This window comes from Lontra canadensis, unplaced genomic scaffold (genome assembly GCF_010015895.1).
Source record: "Lontra canadensis isolate GAN:19392208 unplaced genomic scaffold, GSC_riverotter_1.0 scaffold32, whole genome shotgun sequence".
NCBI classification, from domain to species: domain Eukaryota; kingdom Metazoa; phylum Chordata; class Mammalia; order Carnivora; family Mustelidae; genus Lontra; species Lontra canadensis.
Genome location: NW_022631026.1, coordinates 17,971,932 through 17,992,267, shown reverse-complemented (window position 1 = coordinate 17,992,267; position 20,336 = coordinate 17,971,932). Strand labels below are relative to the sequence as shown.

The 20,336-nt window shown below is 56.3% G+C and overlaps 1 protein-coding gene across 3 annotated transcripts in view; it reads right to left on the bottom strand.

Moving 5' to 3' along the window:
- Positions 1 to 3,268: 3,268 nt before the first annotated feature.
- KLHL29 (kelch like family member 29) overlaps positions 3,269 to 20,336 on the bottom strand; it is a 297,536-nt gene continuing 280,468 nt past the window's right edge. For all 3 annotated transcript variants that reach the window (XM_032866924.1, XM_032866925.1, XM_032866923.1), the window contains 8 exons: positions 15,760 to 15,962; positions 14,698 to 14,957; positions 12,086 to 12,284; positions 11,750 to 11,932; positions 11,385 to 11,565; positions 6,015 to 6,208; positions 5,536 to 5,680; positions 3,269 to 3,620 (listed from right to left, as the gene is read on the bottom strand). In XM_032866924.1, coding sequence (XP_032722815.1) covers positions 3,437 to 3,620; positions 5,536 to 5,680; positions 6,015 to 6,208; positions 11,385 to 11,565; positions 11,750 to 11,932; positions 12,086 to 12,284; positions 14,698 to 14,957; positions 15,760 to 15,962 — 1,549 coding nt within the window. In that variant the 3' untranslated portion in view covers positions 3,269 to 3,436. The remainder of the gene's footprint in view (positions 3,621 to 5,535; positions 5,681 to 6,014; positions 6,209 to 11,384; positions 11,566 to 11,749; positions 11,933 to 12,085; positions 12,285 to 14,697; positions 14,958 to 15,759; positions 15,963 to 20,336) is intronic.

The window sequence follows — 20,336 nt, the reverse complement described above, 5'->3', positions numbered from 1 at the left end:
CATCTGGTTATTTTTATATACATATTTTATGTATCTTTGTAGCTTATATATCTTTGGACATATCTTACATAATCACAATCATGCCTATCTGTAGCACCTAGCTTGTAGAATTGTAAGGATTCGGTGCTTCAAGTGCTTAGCACAGTGTCTGGCATAAAGTTAGTGTCAGTAGGTGGGAGCTGGTGACGTTTCCTGATGGGTGCCCAGAAGTGGATTTACTGGGTCAGATACCTTTAAGACTCCGGATACATGGCCGCTGCCACACTGCTTTCTAGAAGCCATTTCAGTTCCTCAAGCCCTTGGTAGTAAAGAGTTTCTCTGCTCCTCGTTCACACTGGGAGCTCCCCCCAGCATCTCCCTGCTTTGTTTTTAGGTTTGGGAAGCTAATTTAGTAGGTGAAGATAATACCTCGTTATTGAAGTGTCATTATTTCATAATTACCGATGTTGAACTTGTCTCGCACTTACTAGCAATGTTTCCTCTAACAGGGTCTGTTTACAACCTATTTAGCAACCAGAATCACTGAATGTTTTCTTATTGAATTATGTGGGCTCTTTAATAAAAATAATACTCCTTTGTCATATGGAGTGCAAACATTTTTCCTGATTGTTTTCTTATTTTGGTTATGATTTTTTTTTTAATTCACACACACACACACACACACACACACACACACACACAAAGGGATCCATCTCCTCTGTGCCTGACCCTTGCCTGGTCTGAGTAGTAGCTTCAGTCCAGCAAGAGAGACTCCTCCCATGTTACACGGGCTCCGGATAGAGTGGTTACACATGTCTTTCGTGGTGAAAGTACACCGACTCTTCCTAGGCCCAGAGAACACATTTCCCTTGATTTGGGGAAAGAGTTAACAAAGCTATTGCTCGGTTCTTATAACAGGTTATAATTTCAGCTCTTCCTGATTGGAATCTTCTACACGTTCTCCATCGTCTCCTCTAGGATGGCGTTTCTGGAGATAGCACTGCAGATAATTTATTTGGCAAGGGTCTGGTCAAGCATCACAGGCTTCAGCCGAGTCCTCAGAAGAGCTCCCACTCCCCCCATCCTGATCTACCTTCTTCGCATGTTTTCTTGAAGACGACACTAGGTCTTAGTGAGATTTGGGGACTGAGGGCGGGGGGCTCTTCACACGGATGAAATGCTGGTGAATCTCCCTTCTCCTACTACCCTGTTAAATGGAAACTTCTTTCCCTGCAAGAGAGCGAGCAATCCTACCTGCTCTCCAGGGAAGCCTTGTGCATATCCTTAGTGGAGCAAAGTCGATCTGCAGGTTCCCTTGCTAAGGAGTTCTGTCCTTTCTCATCCTCAAGGTCTGCACTAAAGTCTCTGGAACAGAGCCCAGCGGCTGAGGGGTGAGAGCAGGAGCTGGCCTCCACGGGGTTTCTCGTCACTGTGGCCAAGATCGTGGCACACAAAGGCATTCCAGTGGCTTCTGAGTCTAGATCTATAAATATATTTATTATAATATAACAAGAACTTAACAATAAACATATACTATGTACAATACCATTACAGAGAACCCTGTTTTATATCATTCACAGAAATAGCCAGTTTTGCTCCAGTGTGATCAATGAGGAGAGAAACGGAATTTCAATGTCATCTGTGTTGAGCCTTGCTGACCACTAACACCTCCTTTGGAGGCAGACGCACACCGACGCTAACGTTAGCCCTGCCCCAGGCAGTTAGGAATTTGTGCTCCAGTCCTTGGGTTCACACTTGCACCCTGTTTGACATAAATACTTTAAATGACATACAATGTATGTAGTTTTGTGCTTATTACTTTTTAAAAGAATAAATAATATTAAAAACTGCATAACGAAGCTCGGTATCTTGTCCAAGTGGGAGCCACACTTGTAGTGCTAGAAGTCGTTGGCCGACGTGAGAATTGGAGTTTTGTGTCGTCAAATACTGGAAGGTGGAAAGCACGTCCTGTCCTTTTTCTCCTTAGAAATGGGTTTCTATCATGAAATGACGGCAAGTTGACTTCCCGGATAGAAAAATGGTCAATGCGTATTTGGTACCAACTTCACCTAAATAGCGCAGTGGCGGCGGCTCTCTTCTTGCCCTGGAATGGAAACTGATCACCGCGTGAGGTTTGAGGGTCTGAGGACTGGCAGGAAGGCCTCTGTGTCATGAGCCACGGTGTGACCTCCCTCCTGGCTTCCCTTTCTCTGGTTAATACGCTACGGGAAGAGGGCTTCTGCTCACGCCCCTCGGGCCTTGGCTGACATGGCTCGTCTACAAAGGCTGTCCCCATCCTGAGAGCTCTTGAGGCAGGTGCCTTAATATATAGCTATAAATATCAAAAATAGTCTCCTGTGCTTTGTAGACATTTATTCCTCCCTCCCTCCCTCCTGCCCTTCCCACCCGGCCTGGGTCCTCAGCTTTACCTCATGGAGGGAGCCAGAACTGGTTTCCTTCTGGAACAGAATCTTCTTCGACGCCGCCTCCATGAGGCACAGCTCTTCATGGGGCTGTCTGGGAGTTACATTTTTTTTAAAAAATAAAACGGGGGCCCTCACCCCCACCCAGGAGAGATCCTCTATTCTGCACATAGAAAAAAATTAGAGCAAATGCCCCACTCTGACACTACCTACAAAGGGCTTTGGGAATTCCCGCATGATCCTCTCATGGCCTCCTCCTCCTCTCAGTACTTAAAAATAGCCTTTTTGTTTATCAAGAAAATGCCTTGGAAATCTAAATAATTCATATCGGACAAGAGAAAGCTAGCACAGTCACCTGTCCCTCTTCAGCAAAAACACGGTAGAAAAACCTGTGAAGGACAAAGGTTCTCCCAGCTGTCCCTTGGCTGCCCCCAAACGGCCGCTCCAGCCACGTCTGGCTCGGCACGGTGGGGTCGGGGGTGGGGGGCTGGACCTCTCTTCCGGCCCAGCCTCCTAGACCTTGTGCCGCTCACACAGTATTGTCCCTTCTCTTCTCTCGGCCACGGAAAAGTGTAGATTGGTTAAAAACAAAAGTAGGAATCAAAGTGATAAGGACACTTTGATCTGATTCCAAGAGAGCCTGACACCTACTATTGTCACAGGATAATTGATCTATGGTGGTTTAGGGATCAAGCTTGCTCTGCCCGAAGGGAAAAAATCAGCTTCTCTCTCCCAGTTGAAAAATATGTGAAACTCTATTGCATGGGGCAGAGCGAGCACCTCTGCTCAGAGCAAGTGCGTTTGCAGGCGCGCCCTGGCCCAGCTGCTCGGATGGTTGTGGCTCCTTGGCCCCCGTTTCCCCCAAAGGCGAGGATGATTTTCTACATTCAGTGTAGAGTGTTCCAAATGTTTAGCGCAGTGATTCCCTTGATCGTGTCTATCAGCCTCTTACGGGTGTTGCTGAACATGGGTCATTGTGAGTTGCATTGGCCTCACCGGACTTGACCAGTCTCGGCTCGGGCTTTCTGCGGACGTCAGCCGCTTTGAATGTATTTCTTGATGACGACGCAGCCGTGTCTGAACACGGGGCAGGGCATGTGGGGCAGGAGGGCCCACGTGTTGGTCGCGGGCTCGTAGGCTTCCATGTTGCCCAGGGCAGGCCCCTCGCTGCTAACGATGCCGCCCGTGGCATAGATCTTGCCATCAAGCACCACGGCGCTGTGGGGGAAAGCGGGGAGAGGGTTAGCCCTTTCACAATGCCCTTGGGCCTGGAGCTGGATGCTTAATACCCTGTCCCGGGGCGGGCGGCCTCCCTGCTTCCCCTTTGCGAAAGGTGTAAGGGATCTCATGGTTTGCCTCTGCCCCATGACCGGAGCAGCTGCAGGAAGACAGCCTTCCCTCTAGGGCCGGTCGGGGATGCCGTGTGTCTGAGGCCCTCCCAGACGTGGAGGACACCCCGGGACCTGCCAGACCCCGGAAAGGTGGCCGGGAGCACGGCCTCGTGTACAGGCCCTCGATTCCGTTTACTGAGTGGCACTGTGTGTTGCCCGGACAGAGAGGCTTCAACCGGTTCCAATCAGGTTGAGAACACAGCTCACCAGGATGATGGCAGACAGGAGAGAGAGGAGCTAAGTCCTAACTGAACGCTGCTGACTCCTTGACTGGGACATTTAGACTCCAAGTTCCCTGCTGGGATTGCGGTGCTGCCCGCCAGTGACTGCTGGGCCGGAGTCCTCTCAGCGGGGTGGTTGCCATGGCAGCCCGGGATGCTGAACCGGTTCCATGCCGCTCCCACGGTGAGAGCACCACACCCTGCTCCCATCTGCCCTTCCTGTCTTCCTGCATCTTGGCTACCCTGTCCCACGCCTGGCTAGATCCATGCACCTGGTCCCCCAGTCCTCCCACATTTTTGCTAACGGCCCTGTCTTCTTCACTGTCCCCTGAAGCCGAACAGATACCCTTGTGATGTTGCCACCTCTTTCTGCAGTTCTGAGCCTGGAACGGAATGTGCCGGGCTAGACACCTTACCTGAAGTTTCCAGCCTTCTGCCCTCTAGTTGCCTGCTCCCTGGGGCCCTCAGATTTCTCCCTTGGTGGCACATTTTCCCCCTGCTTCTCTTGCCAGACCCAGCTTACGTCTCCTCACAGGCATTAAGTCTTTCTGGGCCCAATTCGAGTTTCCGATGAGGCACGCAAATCCTCCCCACAGGTGGTGCCCAAAGGCCAGTCTGAGGCCAGTGTGGTCAGAATTGCTCGTACGCGCCACTGCCTGGAATATGCGACGGGAGGGTAAGGCCCGAGAACTGTAGAACCTTCCTGCTCATAGGCACTTAGCGGGTATCTAGTTCAACCGCCTGCCTCATCAGTAGGAGAACTGCCCCAGAGGGCGGACGTGGCGTGTCCAAGGTCTGAGGACAGGTTAGCAGCAGGCTGTAGCTCTTCTACAGCAGGGGCTCGGACTGAGGGTTCCGTGATTACCTCTACATGGGCACAAGAGGTCTTCAGGAAAGATCCACTATGCAAATGTCAAAAATAGGGTTTCTGGGACCCCTTTTTATTTCCTTGTTCCTCTTAGTCTGGGAAAAGCTGGGGCCGGAGGAGCAGGGGCTGCTGTCTCACTGCCCAAGCTGGTTAATTCTCCCGGGCCACAGGGCCAGGCAGACCGGGAACCAAGCCACACCCTGACCTCTACTCTCTCTTCCCATGGCTGCTGGTCCGGGTGTGTTTCTGCCCTGTCAGCTTTGAGACTCCAAGGCAGCCAGGCCTCGTACCACTCCCTGGATCGGCGGTCAGAGTGTCCCTTGGGAGGCCACTTGTCCCATGTAAGTTGCTGCACAGGTGAGACCTGGCACTACCTCCTGTCTGTGATGGGGCAGGTGGTTCTGGGGGACAGCTGTCCTATACCCAGAGAAGGTGTGGCCGCAAGGACCTGGGGCTGGTCCCTGTACGAAGCCCTCCGTTTCTGGCTTGGAGATGGGTCAGCTGGGGCCACTGGGTGGGGCCTTCGGTCAGAGGGCGCTGCCGCTCTTGTTATCCGACGGCGGGCAGCCGTTCTGGTGCTCAGACCATTCCTGTTCGCTTTCCCTCCCCACCCTCCTCCTTCCCTCCCCTGGCAGAGTCCCCGCGGCCCTCACCTGCAGAACTGCCGGGAGTGATTCATGTTTGGGCCTGCCTTAATGTTCCCTTTCTCGGGGTCGTAGATGGTGGTGGCTCTGGCATATGCCCCGCCCAGGATGAAAACGAAGCCATTGAGGGTGACCGCGGGAGCGTACTTGTTGTCTGTGAAGAGAGCAGAGCAGGCAGGTCAGGGCATCTCTTCTTGGCCTTCCCCTCTCCACCCCTTCCTTCGCCAGAAAGGCCTCCAGAGGACAGACTCTGGCAGAGGACGGCTCCACCATCAGCCGTTAACCCGAGGACAAGGCCCAGGCCCAGGAGGCAGCCGGCACACAGACCAGCATGCCTGTCGCCCAGCCTGGCGGCTTGCCTCCCCCTCCCAGCCCCCAGACTGGGGTCTGCAGAACCACGGGGCATAGCAGGCCTTCTGGACTTGGGACACTGAGATGAAGCTCACGAGGTGAGGTGAGGTGGGGGGGAGCGGAGGGCTGCTTCTCACCGATCATTGGGGACTCGATAAAGCTCCATGTGTTGGTCTGTGGAACATAAGACTGGAGGACACCCGCAGCTCTGCCCGCTTCGTTTACGCCACCGAACACGTAGATCTTGCCGCCACACACTGTGGCTGCTGCAGAGTGCACGGCCTTGGGCAGAGGGGCCACGGCCTCCCATTGGTTGGTAATGGTGTCGTACCTGGGAAGAGAGGAGAACGAGAGCCCAGCATCAGCGGTGGGCCTTGTGCAGGGCAGCGGGCATGGCGGGGGGGACGGGCATGGCGGGGGGGAGGGGGCGCCAGCATCTGTTCCTGACCTTGGCATCATTAGCCCAGCCCGAGACCACACACATCTGGGGGGACTTGGGATGAATCACTCAAGGCCACCTGGGATCTGGCCCAACCTGGCCTTCGTAGTCATCCTCGTGAACCTCGGTGGGCTCTTGTTTGCCTGCTGCAACCTCTACGCAGTTTCTCATCTCCTTTCCTTTGCTCACACAGGGCTCCCCAGCTTCTAGGCTCCTTCAGCCTTCTCTGTCCAGCTCATTCCTACCTTTTTTGCCCGACAGGGCTGCCCTGAGCATTTGCTGTACATGCAGGCTCTGGGCTGGAAACTGGGAACAGTGGGCTGGACCAGGGAGGGACAACAGGACGAGGAGACGGAAGGAGAGGCGGACTGGTGGGTTCAGTCATTAACTGATGTTGCCGTGAAGGAAGGCAGAGTCACCCAGGACGACTCAGGGTCTCTGGTGTGGGAAACCGGAAGGAGGGAGCACTACTCAGGTGGCAGGGAATTGAGGTTGGGGAGTTTGGAGGAGAGAGATGATTTCAGTTTTATTCATGGGGAGTTTACAGGACCCGTGGTAACCAACTGGGGATGTGTGGGCGGGTGCAGCAGTGGACGTGTGGCCTATGTATTCCATGTTGGGATCATGGGCACAGAGATGGAAACTGAAGGTCAGGGACTGCACAGGCAGCATGTGGGCGAGAATAAGGCTGAAGACACTTGGGGGGAAACCCTGGCCTTTAAGCGGGGAGCTAAGGGGGTGTCCTTGGAAGAGTGGCGGCACCGCACAGGGCACAGCTCCGTGGGTGGGGGATGTGATGGGAGTTCCAGAAGTCCCCAGCAGGTTCCTGGAGGTCCTATCAAAGAGACTTTAAGTGGAATGGGAGGTGCAGAGCTATTTCCGTATCAAGGATGAATGGGAAGGGAGGCAGTGGACACGACAGGTAGAGAGACTTCTTGTGGATGAAACTCAGCAGGGAAAAGGGGCAGATAAGGTGGAACCTGGAAAGGTCTGCGGAGCTAAGAGATGGCTTTCCTTGGCGCGTGCTGATAGATGTCTAAAAACAAGCTCCCCAGGGAAAAAGACCTGCTAGGCCGCACTTGCTGCTTTCTGTGATGTGAACCCTCTCTCGGCCGATTTCAGGCTACCAAGGGCACAGGGAACGTGGCACTGGGAAGAGATGTGCTGCAGCGGACTGCTGGACGGAATCCCCACCATATAGAGACACAGCAGACACGCCTAACCTCCAGAGCACAGATCGTACAGAATACAGAAAAAAAAAAAAGTGTAGCGGTGAGTTTTGAGTATGAGTTATCTTTGTTTTTAATATAATTTATTTAGTTCTAAGTCTACATGATTTGATTTTTAGTAAGACCTGTAACTAAGAACTGGCTTGCGGAGTGCCCAAAAAAGGTACCAGTCATGTCTCAGGAGCGAGTATGAATGAGCTCCAGGGCACCACGGCTTTTGTTTTCATTTTAGGGGGAGAGGTTTACTTGTGTTTACAGACTGGGAGAAGGAGCCAAAATGGATAAAGAAAGATTAAATATAGACGAAAGAGAGGAGAGAGCTGATAGGAGTAGGCTTTTGGTGGGGGATGCAGGTTGCATCCAGAGTGGAGAAGGAGGTGGTATCCACGCGGGCACGAGAGAGGAAGGCAAGGATGGTGTGAGTGTCGGGCAGGAGCGATGGCGGGGAGAGGAGAGACGTCTTGCCGGATGACGTCACCAGCTCTGTGAAGCAGGAGTCAGTGTTGGCGGGATATCGGTGTCCATGGGATAAAAGCCTTGATGGGGGAGGAGGAGATGACAAACACAAGTTGTTGAGAGCTGGCAAAACTACTGACAAGGGGCCTGCAGCACGAAGGACCCAGTAGCGTCGGAAGACTTCAGTCTGGAGTGGGGCCAATCTACTAGACGGTGGAATTTTCTCCACCAGCGCTCAGCCCCAAGGGAAGGCACGGAGAAGGGGCAGAGTTGTAGGACCGCAGAGACCTGTGGCACACGTATGGCAGGACAAAGCAAGAGCATGGGGAAGCGATAGAATGTGCAGAATGTGAGTACCAGACAAAGCAGCGACAAAAATGACCACAGGGAGCCGATGAGAGAGACAGACTTGGGATCTAACAGACCAGCCAAGGACCTGGGGTATCTGAGGTCTTCCTGGGCACCTTTTGGGTCTCAGTTCCCAGCAACTCCGTCAACTGTCCCCGCGGGGCTGCTCTCACAAGCACTCACTCTGGACCTTCTCCTTGGTGGCCCATCTCCCACTCTTTCGCCTGTTCTGGACTCCAGGCAGGGCTTCCCCTGCGGGCTGGCTTTTTACCAATACACCTTTCCTGGGAAGCTTGCGGGGCCCACTTTTTCTCATGAGGATCCTTGGGGGCAGGAGCCATAACAAGGTCATGGCTTAGTGATCCAGAAGCTGGCCTCTCCCAGCCGGTGCCCAGGGCCCTGAGACAGGGAGGAGGGGACAGCGGGGAGACGTCCAGCTCTGTGCCTGTCAAGACTCAGGATTCGAGAAGAGGCTGAGGTACCTTACAGGGCAGCAGGGGCTGATTCCATTAAGTCCCGGGCGAATGATATGTGGCCAGTAGGCAATGGAGTGTCTTTTTGGACAGTGTCAGAAGTTCAGATATGTTTTTTTCAGCCAATATGGCAGAGATCCAAAGAGCTCCTGCAGAAGGAGCTGGGTGACAGTGGAAGATTATGTGGCTGTTAGTCTTCAGGCTTTCGGTATAATGGCACATTCCGCCAAATGCGAATTTCCCCAGAGCTTGTTATTCCAGGTGGCTGATTGCCAAGCCACAAGCCCTCCGTCAGCTCAATCTGTCAGCTTCCTGCTTGAGAAGGATATGCTAATGACATGCAAATGACCCTGTGGAGTGAGGCACTCTGCTATCATTTATCCGGTAACCACAGCTCGTGCAATATATTGCTAGGAAGTATTAGACCCAGTTATTTATATAATGATATAATACAGGTTTGTCTGTTGCACTGTTGTTTTAATCTATAATTATATAATCTTGCTCTATTCCTGTAATACAGTAATGTAATATAATTATAATGTACCATATATCTCATTCATTATCAATATAAGAGCAATTTGTACCATTAGTGCCTCCCGGGGAACAAAGCACCCTCGTGTCTGTCCCCATTACCCTGACCTTCTTGTCACCCTGAATTCTCATCATTGCCACCATGTGGCTCAGAAATTACTTGCCCGAAGGGGCTGTAGGCAGCTTTGTTCCTCGGGAGGCAGTGGGCGTCCCCTCTGCCTGTGTCCTCCACCCCGCCTGCGGGCACACCACCCAGGGGTCTTCGGGTCCGCGTCCTGTCCCTACAAGGACAGCCGCCAGATACCAGAGGGCCGAAGGGCTCAGGGCACCTTGTCGTCCTGGACGGCTCCCCCATCTACCAAGGTTCCGGGCTGGTCTTGCTCACACGATGACCTGGCTGATATTTCTTAGCGGCACGAACGCCCAGTCCCCCCAGGAAAGGCCGGTAGAGGCTGCTACCGGGCCTTGGAGAATTGCTCCCCAGCCCAAAGGAAGCAGAGTCTCTCCCTCCTCTTGGTGCATTTGATCCTCGAACAAATCCCTGTATCTATCAACAAGTATAAGTTTGCAAAATGAGTAATCAGCATCTTAGGAGATTAAAAATAGCTGACAAAAGCATGACAGGATGACAGATCTTGCTCAGTTTACTCCTACGTAGAAAACGTCTCCTTTTTCATGTGTTTATTATTGGATGACAAACGGCTGGAAGCTGGTGCTTCTGGAGGCCCTGGGACGTGAGGGCCGTGCAGCGGGCCCCACTGAAGGCCATCAGGATCAGGGCTGACCCAGGTTCAGCAGCACTGTTAATATCCTCATAATCACACAGGGATTCCCCATTAACTCCAAATCAATATGACAATTAGATGTCGTTACTGAGCCATCTCTAGGCTCCACTTGGGGGAGTTAAAAGCCCACAGTGAACATCCAGAGCTTGTCTCACTCTGAAACTATCTTTGCTGTAACATTTGTCAAGTGTCCAATTAGCCACCGAGGGAAAAATACAAATTGAGGGGTACGTGTGGGTCCACGGGCAAAATGTTGTCACACGGGGAGTTGTGCTTTCTGTGACAGCTGATGACGTGACCAAGGGTGGTGGGCAAGCCGTGGGAGAGGATGTGGAGAAGTGGCTCTGGTGATCTCAGCAGCGCCCTCCTGGGCTGGGACCTGGGGCCAGCTCAGCCTAACTTGCCCCTCTTGGGGGTACTAGTTTCTCCAAACATGGGACTGCTCTGAGGCCCCCCTTGCTTGCTGCTGACTCACTAGTCTTTCTGAGTTCTCCCTGTGCCTTCTCCCCCAGGTGTCCATTCTCAACAAGGATGGTCTCCAGCTCAAGAGGAAAGATGAAGTATTTCCACCCTGAGAAGGGCCCACCTCAGCCTGTGGCTGCCCCCCTGCCCCCACCCCAGCGTCTATCCCTGATCCCAACCCTCTGTGGCCAGTTGTCAGTGGGCCTCAGGGAGGAGGCCAGCCCGGGACTTCCAGCAGAGGGCAGGCTCACACACACTGTTCTCTAGCCCATTGCTTTGTGTCTGTTTCTGGAGAATTCTAGATGGTTGACCAGCCCTGCGTGCAGTGACCATTCCCCGTGTTGAAAGCAGCTTTCTCGGGATGAGTGGGAAAGAGTGAGGAAGGGGCTCCCTGATGCGGCAAGGATGTGGAGGCCCGGCCACGGACGTGGCATCCTCCCATCTGGGCTGTCGGCTGCAGCCTTGCCCTACACCCCCTGCCAGTCTCTGGGCTGGTACCTCCAGTGCTGGAGCACCTCCTAGATGTCTGGTGAGACCAGCCAAGCCCACAGTGGGTCTCTTGCCTCTAGCTTGTCTGACCCCTGAATGGGACAAGAGTGCCCCATCCCAGCGGTGGCAGCTGTCATCCTTCCTTCTGCACTCTCACCGTTCTCAGTCCTCCCTCTTTGCTGTGTTTGAAGAGCCCACGACTGTCGCCTTATAAATGTCCTTTCCCCTTGGCCCCAGCTGGGTGGGTGCTCGCGGCAGGAGCAACTCAATCTTAGCTGCTGTCACCGTGGCTTACCTCTCCACGTGGTCCACGTTGCCTGCCACGCCAAGTCCCCCGAGGGTGTAAATCTTCCCGTCGTAGACGAGGCTGTTGTGCCGACAGCGGGGGACCGTCATTCTGGAGACGAGGTTCCAGTTATCGAGCAGCGACATGTAGCACCAGACATCGGCCAGCGTCACCCCCGATTCCATGCCCCCTGCAGGTAGTATGGGTGCAGAGAGCGGGCAGGAGTGAGGATGGGCAGGAGGACAGGCAGGGAGAGAAGCTTTCACCTGCAAAGTGGCCCTTTCCGGGTTTTGGCTTTCCTTAGCCCTGGTGTGGGGAGAGGAGCCCCCGGGAAGTCGGTGTTCAGCCCCCAGCCCAGCCCCGCGGGGCCTCACCTGAGAGGTAGATGTTGTCCCCGGCACTCACTACGCTGAAGAACTCTCGGTCGTAGAAAGGCAGCGAGGCCAGGGGGTACCACTTGTTGTTCTGCGGGTTCCAGCAGGTGACGGCCACCAGGGAGCGCTGGGTCATCCCCACCATCTGACGGCCCCCAACCAGCACTATGACCTCGGCCACACCTGCAGGGACACCGATGCCCAGCCTTCGGACACAACCCCACGCTGTCGGCCGCTGCGCCTGGCGCCTCTTGGGGAATGGGGTGAGGGGTGGCCCAGAGTCGGGCTGACCCCACGGCACCCGCGTTTGGGGAAGGGGGACCCGTCCCTCAATACCTGCGGAGAGGCGGGGCCGGGTTCGGGGCGTCTGCATCTCCTGGCGGGCGTGGGGCAGCATGTGGTAGCGCTTGGCTTCGTTGACCAGGTCCCGACAGGCTTCTGACGACTTGATGAGCTCCTCGTTGTCCACCACGTTGAGCAGATAGCTGGGGTGGATGAAGGGGAGGCGGACCACGGCCAGGAGCTCCGCCGCGTACTGCGGGGTCAGGGAGACACAGGGTGGGTGAGATTATACGGTCGAGCTGCCTCTGGGCGAGTCGTACTGGGAAGAAAGGAAGGACGGGTGGGGTACGGACCCACACGGGAAACTCCAGTCTGCGTCTGGTCAGAAAGTGTGGACACGGCTCATCCTGGCCTAGAGAGTGATGGGGGGTCTCCCATTGGCCAGAGGCGAGGACTGGAGGAGGTCGGGTGTGCTGCAGCTGAGCCCGGGGCGAACCATCCATCCAGCTCTCTGGCACCTCATTCCTGCCTCCTCCCAGGACCTGGGGCTCGGCTTCACCGCAGGCTGCAGGAGGCTGAAATGGGGCTCCTGAGCCCCGAAGACGTATACATGGGGCAGGAAGTCAGGAACAGGTGGGAGGGCCCAGGAAGGCTGAGAGTGACCGCGAGGCCTGCAAGTCACACCCGTTGGAGCCTATGTCTCCCCAATACCTAGAGACCCCTTGAGTGGCACCCCATGGCCTCAGACGGGCACGTGGACTCTCTCACCTGCACTGAAGGCTTTTCACGAACTGACTGGGACCCCCTCTTGCCTGGCAAACTCTTTGCTCACCACTGGGCTTTGGTTGCATGCAGCAAACGGTTGGCGACATTCCTAATGGCTGGAGTGCCGGTAAGGCCGGTAAGCCCTGGTCCCTGAGCTTTGGGTGCACACGGTGAAAATGAAGGTGAGGGGATGATCCGTTAGGAGAAGGCGCTAGTGGGGCCCTGAGGAGGAGTCTGCTTAGGAGTTTGGGGTGCAGGTGGGAGGCTTCCCAGAGCGGACGCCGTCTGAGCTGGGCATGGAAGGACTGACTGCTGGTTTCTCCAGGCCTCTGGGGGAGAGGAGGGAGGACGCCCGAAGCACAGGCAGAGACGTCGGAGTGTGACAGAGAAAGGTGCATCTGGGGGCTTCTATGGAACTTATTCTCGGGTGCCCGAGGTCTTTGTTGGGGGGTGTAGCGGACGGGGGAGATGATGCTGGAGATGTGAGGGAGACCAGAGCCCGACCGGCCCTATGCCTTGCCTGCCAGGGCTGGTGTGCTGGGTCCCACAGGGGGCGTGTTGGAGCTCACGAGGAGCTTTCCACAAGGAAATGACACAATCATGTGTGTTCTTTAGGAAGACTGCTCGCTCGGGCCGCACAGTGGGACTGATTTGGAGTGGGGGAGACAGAAGGCAGGGCAGCCACCTCAGCAATGCCGGTGAGATGAGGGGCCTGAACGCGGAGAGGAAGTTGGCCCTCCCGGGAGGGAATAAGGAAGCAAAGTGACAGCCGCGTGCAGCCCAGATGGACATGGAAGGGATGCGAGGGATCCAGGCTTCTGTTTTGGGTAATGGGCAGAACTGAAGGGAGGAACAAAAGATGTACTGCTTTGAGGGTGTACGAATTAGAGGGGCTTGGGGGACCCTGGTCACAGGCGTGTCATAGACAAAGACAGAGCGCTGGGCCCGAGACCCAGGTGTGGGGGCCGTGGCGGACGGCAGTCACTACTACAGCTGTCCAGCCCAACTGCCTGACTCCCTCCACCAGTGACCCCTGCCTCCTCCCCACCTGGTCGGAGGACCCTCTCCTCTTGGGTTCAGTGGCTGGGCCCCGGTGGAGCGCCCCATGCTGCTGATCCCAGCGCCGGGCCATCCTTCCCTCCCTTGTGCCGCTTCTTGCTCCCCAGGCGAAGAAGTACCCTTGCCATTTGCACTCGCTGCCTGGGAGCGCTGGGTCCTGGCCTCCCTGACTCTGACCTCCCCTTTGCGGCTCTCCAGGCGGCCTCTGAGCACTCCTGAAGCTACCTGTGTCTGCACTCACCGCTGGGGGCCCCTCACGTGTTAGAATCAAGGCAGTTCCACTCTGAGCAAAGCCTTCGGCCAGTGCTTTCTGCCCCAGAGACCCCGCTGGGGTGTGACAGCTCTCGGGTGACTCGGACGCCCCACCCGGGGACCCGGCCCTCCTTTCCTTCTGCCCTGGATTCTGGCTCCGATTTCTCCAGCTGTCCCCTCTGAGGGCCTTTCCTTCCCTCCTGTGACGTGTGCAGTGGCTTCCCAGCCCCAGCATGGTTTCCACGGCTCCTCCTGCCGGGCCTGAGCTCACAGGAGGCCCAGGGTCCCCGCTTCTCCCTGCAGGCCCTGCGGCCTCTGGCTGGTCTGAGTCTCCTTCAGGTGCAGTGCCAGCCCTGGGACCCCCCGGTGACTGACTTCCTGTCTCTCCTCCCTCTCTTCATCTCTCTGCAGCCTACAGGAATGGCTCTGGCCTCCCTCTGCCCAGGCCTATTGGCTCCTTTGGGCTCCCGCTGATGGTCAGACCAGGAAGTCCTGCTTCCTCCACCTCCCTTCGTCCTGGCTCCTGACGCCATCCTTGCACAGGGCCCCAGACACAGGGGGAAGGGGCAAGCAGGGTGGGTGGGGGATACCTGCGCCCGGGACACAGGGTCCTTCTTGATCCATTTGATGACAGTCTCATACACTAGCTCCTCGGCCTTGGTGTTGAGGCTGTCATTGGAGATGTAGGCGATGAAGTCATCCTTGGAGATGCTGAGGATCTCCTCCTGGGCCGCCACCTCAGGGAAGATCTGCAGCGCGAAGGCCTTGGCCATGTGGTAGAGCTCACTGCACTGCATGGCCTCGGCCATGGCCAGGACCCCCAGGCAGTTGCTGGCCGTCAGCTGCTTCTCTGGGGGCAAGAGCATAGGTCCACTGACCACAGGGCCCTGGAAGGGTGGCCCTCTGTTCCTATCACCTGACACTCTGGATCCCTCTTGGAGCCTGCATCCTTCTTGTGACTTGCCTTCAGCATCCGGGGTCCCCGCATCCCTTGGGCTGTGGATCGACCCTCTGGGTTTTCCTCTGCCCTGCCGCATGCTGTCTCCCCCCAGGCCTCGATCCACTCCGGCAGGTCCCACCAGAAGGACAGAGTGAGGCATGGGGCGTCAGTGCGAGGCCTGGTCCTCCCTCAGGGCTGTGGGCCTCAGAGCTTGGGCCTGGGCTGGGAGCGAGGGTTGTGTGGAAACTGGGACAGGCTCTCACTTTAGGATCGCCCAAGCAGTTACTCCCCTCCCAGGCCCACCGGCCACCTCCCACGGGCCTCAGCCTCACCCATCCTCTCCTCTAGGCCTCGCAACAGTCTAGCAGGCTCTCCTGAGGTCTGGCTAATGGTTATTCTAGCCTGGACATGTCTGGGTCTGTGCCAGAATACAGTTGTTCAAATTTTCTTTTTCTTTCTTCTTTTTTTTTTTTTTTAAGATTTTATTTATTTATTTGACAGAGAAATGGAGAGCACAAGTAGGCAGAGTAGCAGGCAGAGGGAGAGGGAGAAGCAGGCTCCCCACTGAGCAGAGAGCCCGATGTGGGGCTCGATCCCAGGACCTCAGGATCATGACCTGAGCCGAAGGCAGACGCTTAACCCACTGAGCCACCCAGTGGACCCATCCACGCCATTCCCTCCAGGCAACCCATGCCCCCCTGCCCGGACTCACCGAGAAAGGACACACAGACTTTGCAGAAGGTGTGGAACTGGAACTTGCTGGCCGCCTCCAGCAGCGTCTTGGCGTTGGCGGAGTCGATGACCAGGGAGCCCGTGTACACAAACTCCAGCAGCAGCTCGAGGACGTCGGCCTGCAGGTTGGACAGGACGAGCTCCAGCTTCTCCCGGCCGCACTGGCTGCCGTCTGGCACCGACCTAGGCACAGAGACCAGGGTGTCCCTTACCTGCCACCCTGCGGCCACGGCGCCGCCTCCTCACAGGGCTACATCTCTCTGCACGCCTCGGCCACGCCCTTCATTTTAGGACTCAAGGGACACAGCAATGACACTCCTGAACCTAACGGCCTGACACAGGATCTGAAAGAGAAGAGTCTGACCAGAGATGCCCGAAAGAACAGAAAACCCTGCTTATCACTACGTGGCATGTCCATGCAAAAAAAGATGCAAATCAAGAAGCATGAGCTGTGGGTGGGGGCAAGGACCGGGACTGGCCTCAAAGGGAAACAATACGGCTCCGCCCTGAAGCTGGCTCCTGTGTCCCGGCCCGGGGGGCGGGGGGGGGGGCCCGTGTGACTGGGCCCCCAGCTGGCGGTGAACACGGCCAATCCAGAGACGCCCCTCGATCGCCCCAAGCTGTCCCGGAACCCTGACTCCAACCCCAAAAACATATTGTTTCCTTTTAGGCATGGAAAGGAAGCCCTTCATGACATTGCTTTGAAACTGAGGACGAGACGAGATAGACGGACAGAATGGTTAGAGCTGGGGGGAGGGGAAGGGGAGCAACCAAGGACTTCCGCCACAGACAGCCAGCAGCCATGACCTGGGACCTGGCCCGGGGCGGGGCCCTCCTGCCACATGGAACACGGGGTCAGAAGTCAGAGTGGCCTGCGTGTAGAGTGTGCATCGGGCTTGTGAACTGGGGGGAGCAGGGGGAGGGACACAGATATATAAATATGTTCATATCTGGTGTCTATAGAAATACGAAACCATTGCAAAGGCTCCTAAGGCCTGGCAGCCGCGCCCTAAAGCTGGACCTGGAAGGAAACAGATAAGATGAAGCAAAAATCACGTGATACCGAAGTGACCAGGAGGAAAGACACCCAGAGCGTTAAGAGTCAGGAGGCAGGTTTTTCAGAGGTGATTGGCTTGGCACCCCATCTCGGCCACTCTGACCAATCCTGCTTGGTCCTGCCTGAGCTGGGCAATGACCCCTGCCATCTCTCTCCTCCAGAGGAGGCCAGGGGGCAAGACTCTCGTGACAGGTCCCTTGGGCGCCCCTGTGGCCAACAGTGGGAGTGTGGGGGTGTCCAGCAGCTGCAGCCCCCGAGAGAGGCTGACTCCTGTGTGGGGAGGGAGCTAGGGGACCTGCATGCCCCTGCCCTGCCACTGACAGGCGGGCCACCTTGCCTCTCTGGCCCTCAGGCTCCTCTTCTGCAAAACAAGAGGACTGAACTGGATGAAGTCTAAAGTTCCATGGAGAGTTTGTACAACAGAGGCTGGAAAACGCCTTGCCCAGGAGACTCTGCTCTACCCCACAGAACCTGAAATGCCCCCATGAGAGCAACATTTTCTGCAGTCTGGCCACCAAGGGCTTTTAAGGCACCAATAAGACAGGGCAGTGAGCAGATGAGCTGCGACTCATGGTTCGGGGCTCCCCTCCCCACAGCATGGCTCATGCCACCAGGGTCCGCAGGGGCCCTGCCTCCAGGCTTGGCGGGAAAGCTGAGAGGGAACAGTGCTAGCTAAGCCGAGGGTCTGAGCATAGCCCCTTCTCAAACCCTAGACATACACGGGGTGTGTGACTTTTCAGGTGACTTAACACACTGCGTTAACACTGCTGTCGGGACAGATTTTCATGCCTGGGTAAGTTTGTTAAGTATAAAAATAGTTCATTATGGGATCACTTGAAAGCACAGAAATCGAACTCCTCCAGGGCCATCTGGTCAACCTCTTACTCGGGCTTGGCGGTCTCTGCTTTCGTTCCTACATGCTGCTGCCTGGTCTTTTTTCCTCACACCCTTCATACTCTGCGGAGGTCCCACTGGGCCACAGCCAGGGCAGGGCCTACGAGGCCAAAGTCAGGCTGCTCACATTCTCCCAAGTTCCCCCAGCCACTGCTACTTCCACCTCGGGTCAGCCCTCCTGTCCACCTACGGTTCTGCTGCAGAGGAGATCCAACTCGGTGACGAGCTGGGGTGGACTTCAGCTGTGCGCGTGCACACACACACACGCGCATGCACACGCACACACACACATGATACATGACCCCGAGAACCCCCAGCCTGACCCTGTGGGGAGGGGTGTTGGGCAGATGGAAGGCTGGGGTGGGGGGCTCACGGCCCTGAGTGTGGAGTCTGGTGGGACACGTGTGGCTATGCTTGTGGGAGATGCTTGTCCTGCCCCGAGCCTGAGCCGAGGAGAGGACCCCAAGGACAGCATGCTGCCTGCATGGCCAAGGAGTGTGGGGATGATGTGAGGAGGCCCGTGGGGTGTTGTTGGTCATCACAGGTGCGGTCCAGGCCTGGTGAGGCCCACGGTCCCTGTGATGCACAGCTGCGGCCGCTCCTTCAGCACCCCTGGGAGGGCTGCCCATGGGAAGCTGGGGGCTGCTGGGCAAAGGAATTCAGGGAGTGGGTGGAGGCCCCTGGGGCCAGATGCCACGCCACGGGCAGAATGACCATTCCCCTTGGTTGTGGCAGAATATTTGGGAACGTCATGGAAGCTTTGTTGGGTGGCTGAGTTCGAGATCTGTAGTGGGGAGGCCCCCGGCTGGGAGTCTTATGTAGCTCATCTGCACGTATGTGTTTACTGTCCACACAGCTGTGGGGCCGAGGGAGGCCTGTGGTGACTTTCTATCGCTGACCCTCAGACGGTCTTGGGACTGGACCTCAGGGATCCTTAGGTCTCTTCCCTATGAACTGGGATCTCTGGGAGGCACTGCTCTTGATGGGCGGCCCTGGTCACCGATGGGGAGCTGTGTCCTCCACAGAGTACTTTTTCTGTCCCTGTCCTAAGCTGGTTCTTGGGGTCCAAGCATCCTGTTCCACTTAGCAGCATGGAGCACTGGGAGCTGCTGGGCGGTCTGGGTTGTAATGTGATCTCGGAGGGAGGAGAAGCAGGGCAGGAATCGGCAGTGATAGCCTTGTCAGGCTGGGCCGTGAACCTGACTCTGGGGGTGGGTGTATGGGGCTGGCTGTTGCGACCCAGCCCACACAGGCCCTGTGGGTTCTGTCAGAAGACCAAAGCTCCCCGGGCTCACCTTCTCACAGGGTATGGGACACAGCCTCTGGTTGGTAAGGCCTGGGACTCTGGATGGGCCGGGAACGCCACATCCCCATTATAGACCATTTGGGACCCCGCTGTCAGCAGTTTGCTCACCTGGATAAGAACTGCCCTCTCCAGACTTTGGTCCCTCATCGGGCCCTCACACACTTCAGTAATCAGATGCTTTCATTTTGCAAGTCGATCTGGAATAACTGGGAGGCAACCGTGGGGCGGCGCTGGCTGGGGGCAGCCACGGAGCAGGTGCAGAAGAAGGGTGGGCGGCCTGGCCTGCTCCGGCCCATCCGTGGTGATTTGGCGATGGGTTTAACTCACACTGTTCTGCTCGCCTTCGAGATGGGTCTCCCCTTCTATTATCTGGTCTTCCAGCCACACCTGTCTGTTCTACCAGGAAAGGGGGGCAGACTGGCACCCACAAACGCCCAGCTTCACGGGGAAGGAGGGGAGAGGCAGCGGACGGCCTTCCTAGTGTTTGTGGGGTCACCCTATGTCCAGGCTCTGTGCCGCTCAACTCCGGAGACCCCTTTTGCTTCTCCTGGAGAGAACAATGGAGGGAGAGGCCCAGAGCCTGCACACGAGGCTTGTGAAAATCAATTTGGACAAATCAATGTGTCCATCTGCTTTCATTTACTATAAAAACAGAATAGAGTTCAAATGTGTCATTGGCTCCGACAGACTTGGTGGGATGAGGGTTTTGGCTGGAAGGTAGAATGCTGGGCCTCTGTCCCGTTTGGTGTGATGAAGGGACAGCTCTCCCCTGCAGTGTGACATTTCCTCCCACACCCCGGCTTGGGGGCCACGTTTGGAAGCACGGGCAGGGAGGGCAGGAGCTCTGCTCTCTCCGAAGGACAACCCCAGTCCTCTCTGACGGGGCTAGTCGACGCCTCCCGTGGCACCAGCCGGCCCTGAGCCCTCCTTGGCTCCCGGGGATAAGTGAAGAGACATCTCCACTTAGCCAAAATGCCCAGGGCAGACCCAGGTCCTGCTCAGCCGGGTTTAGAAGTGACTCTGGGCTCGGGAGGTTGTAAACCCGGAACGCCACTAGCTCTAGTCTGCTCTAAATATCCTCCCTCCTTCCTGAAGCCCGGGGCTCAGCCCACTCAATAGTTCTGGGGTCCTCCACCAGCCTAGAGGCTGGCGAGGTGCAGTGAGGGCACAGCCCCAGCCCTAGCATCATCCCAAGACAAAGCCACGGCTCTTCCTCCTGCCCTGATTGTCACAGGGACTCAGATGGGGTGACAAAGGGGAGGTGAGGCAGCCCAGGGGGCTCAGCATGGCTCCGCGCTTC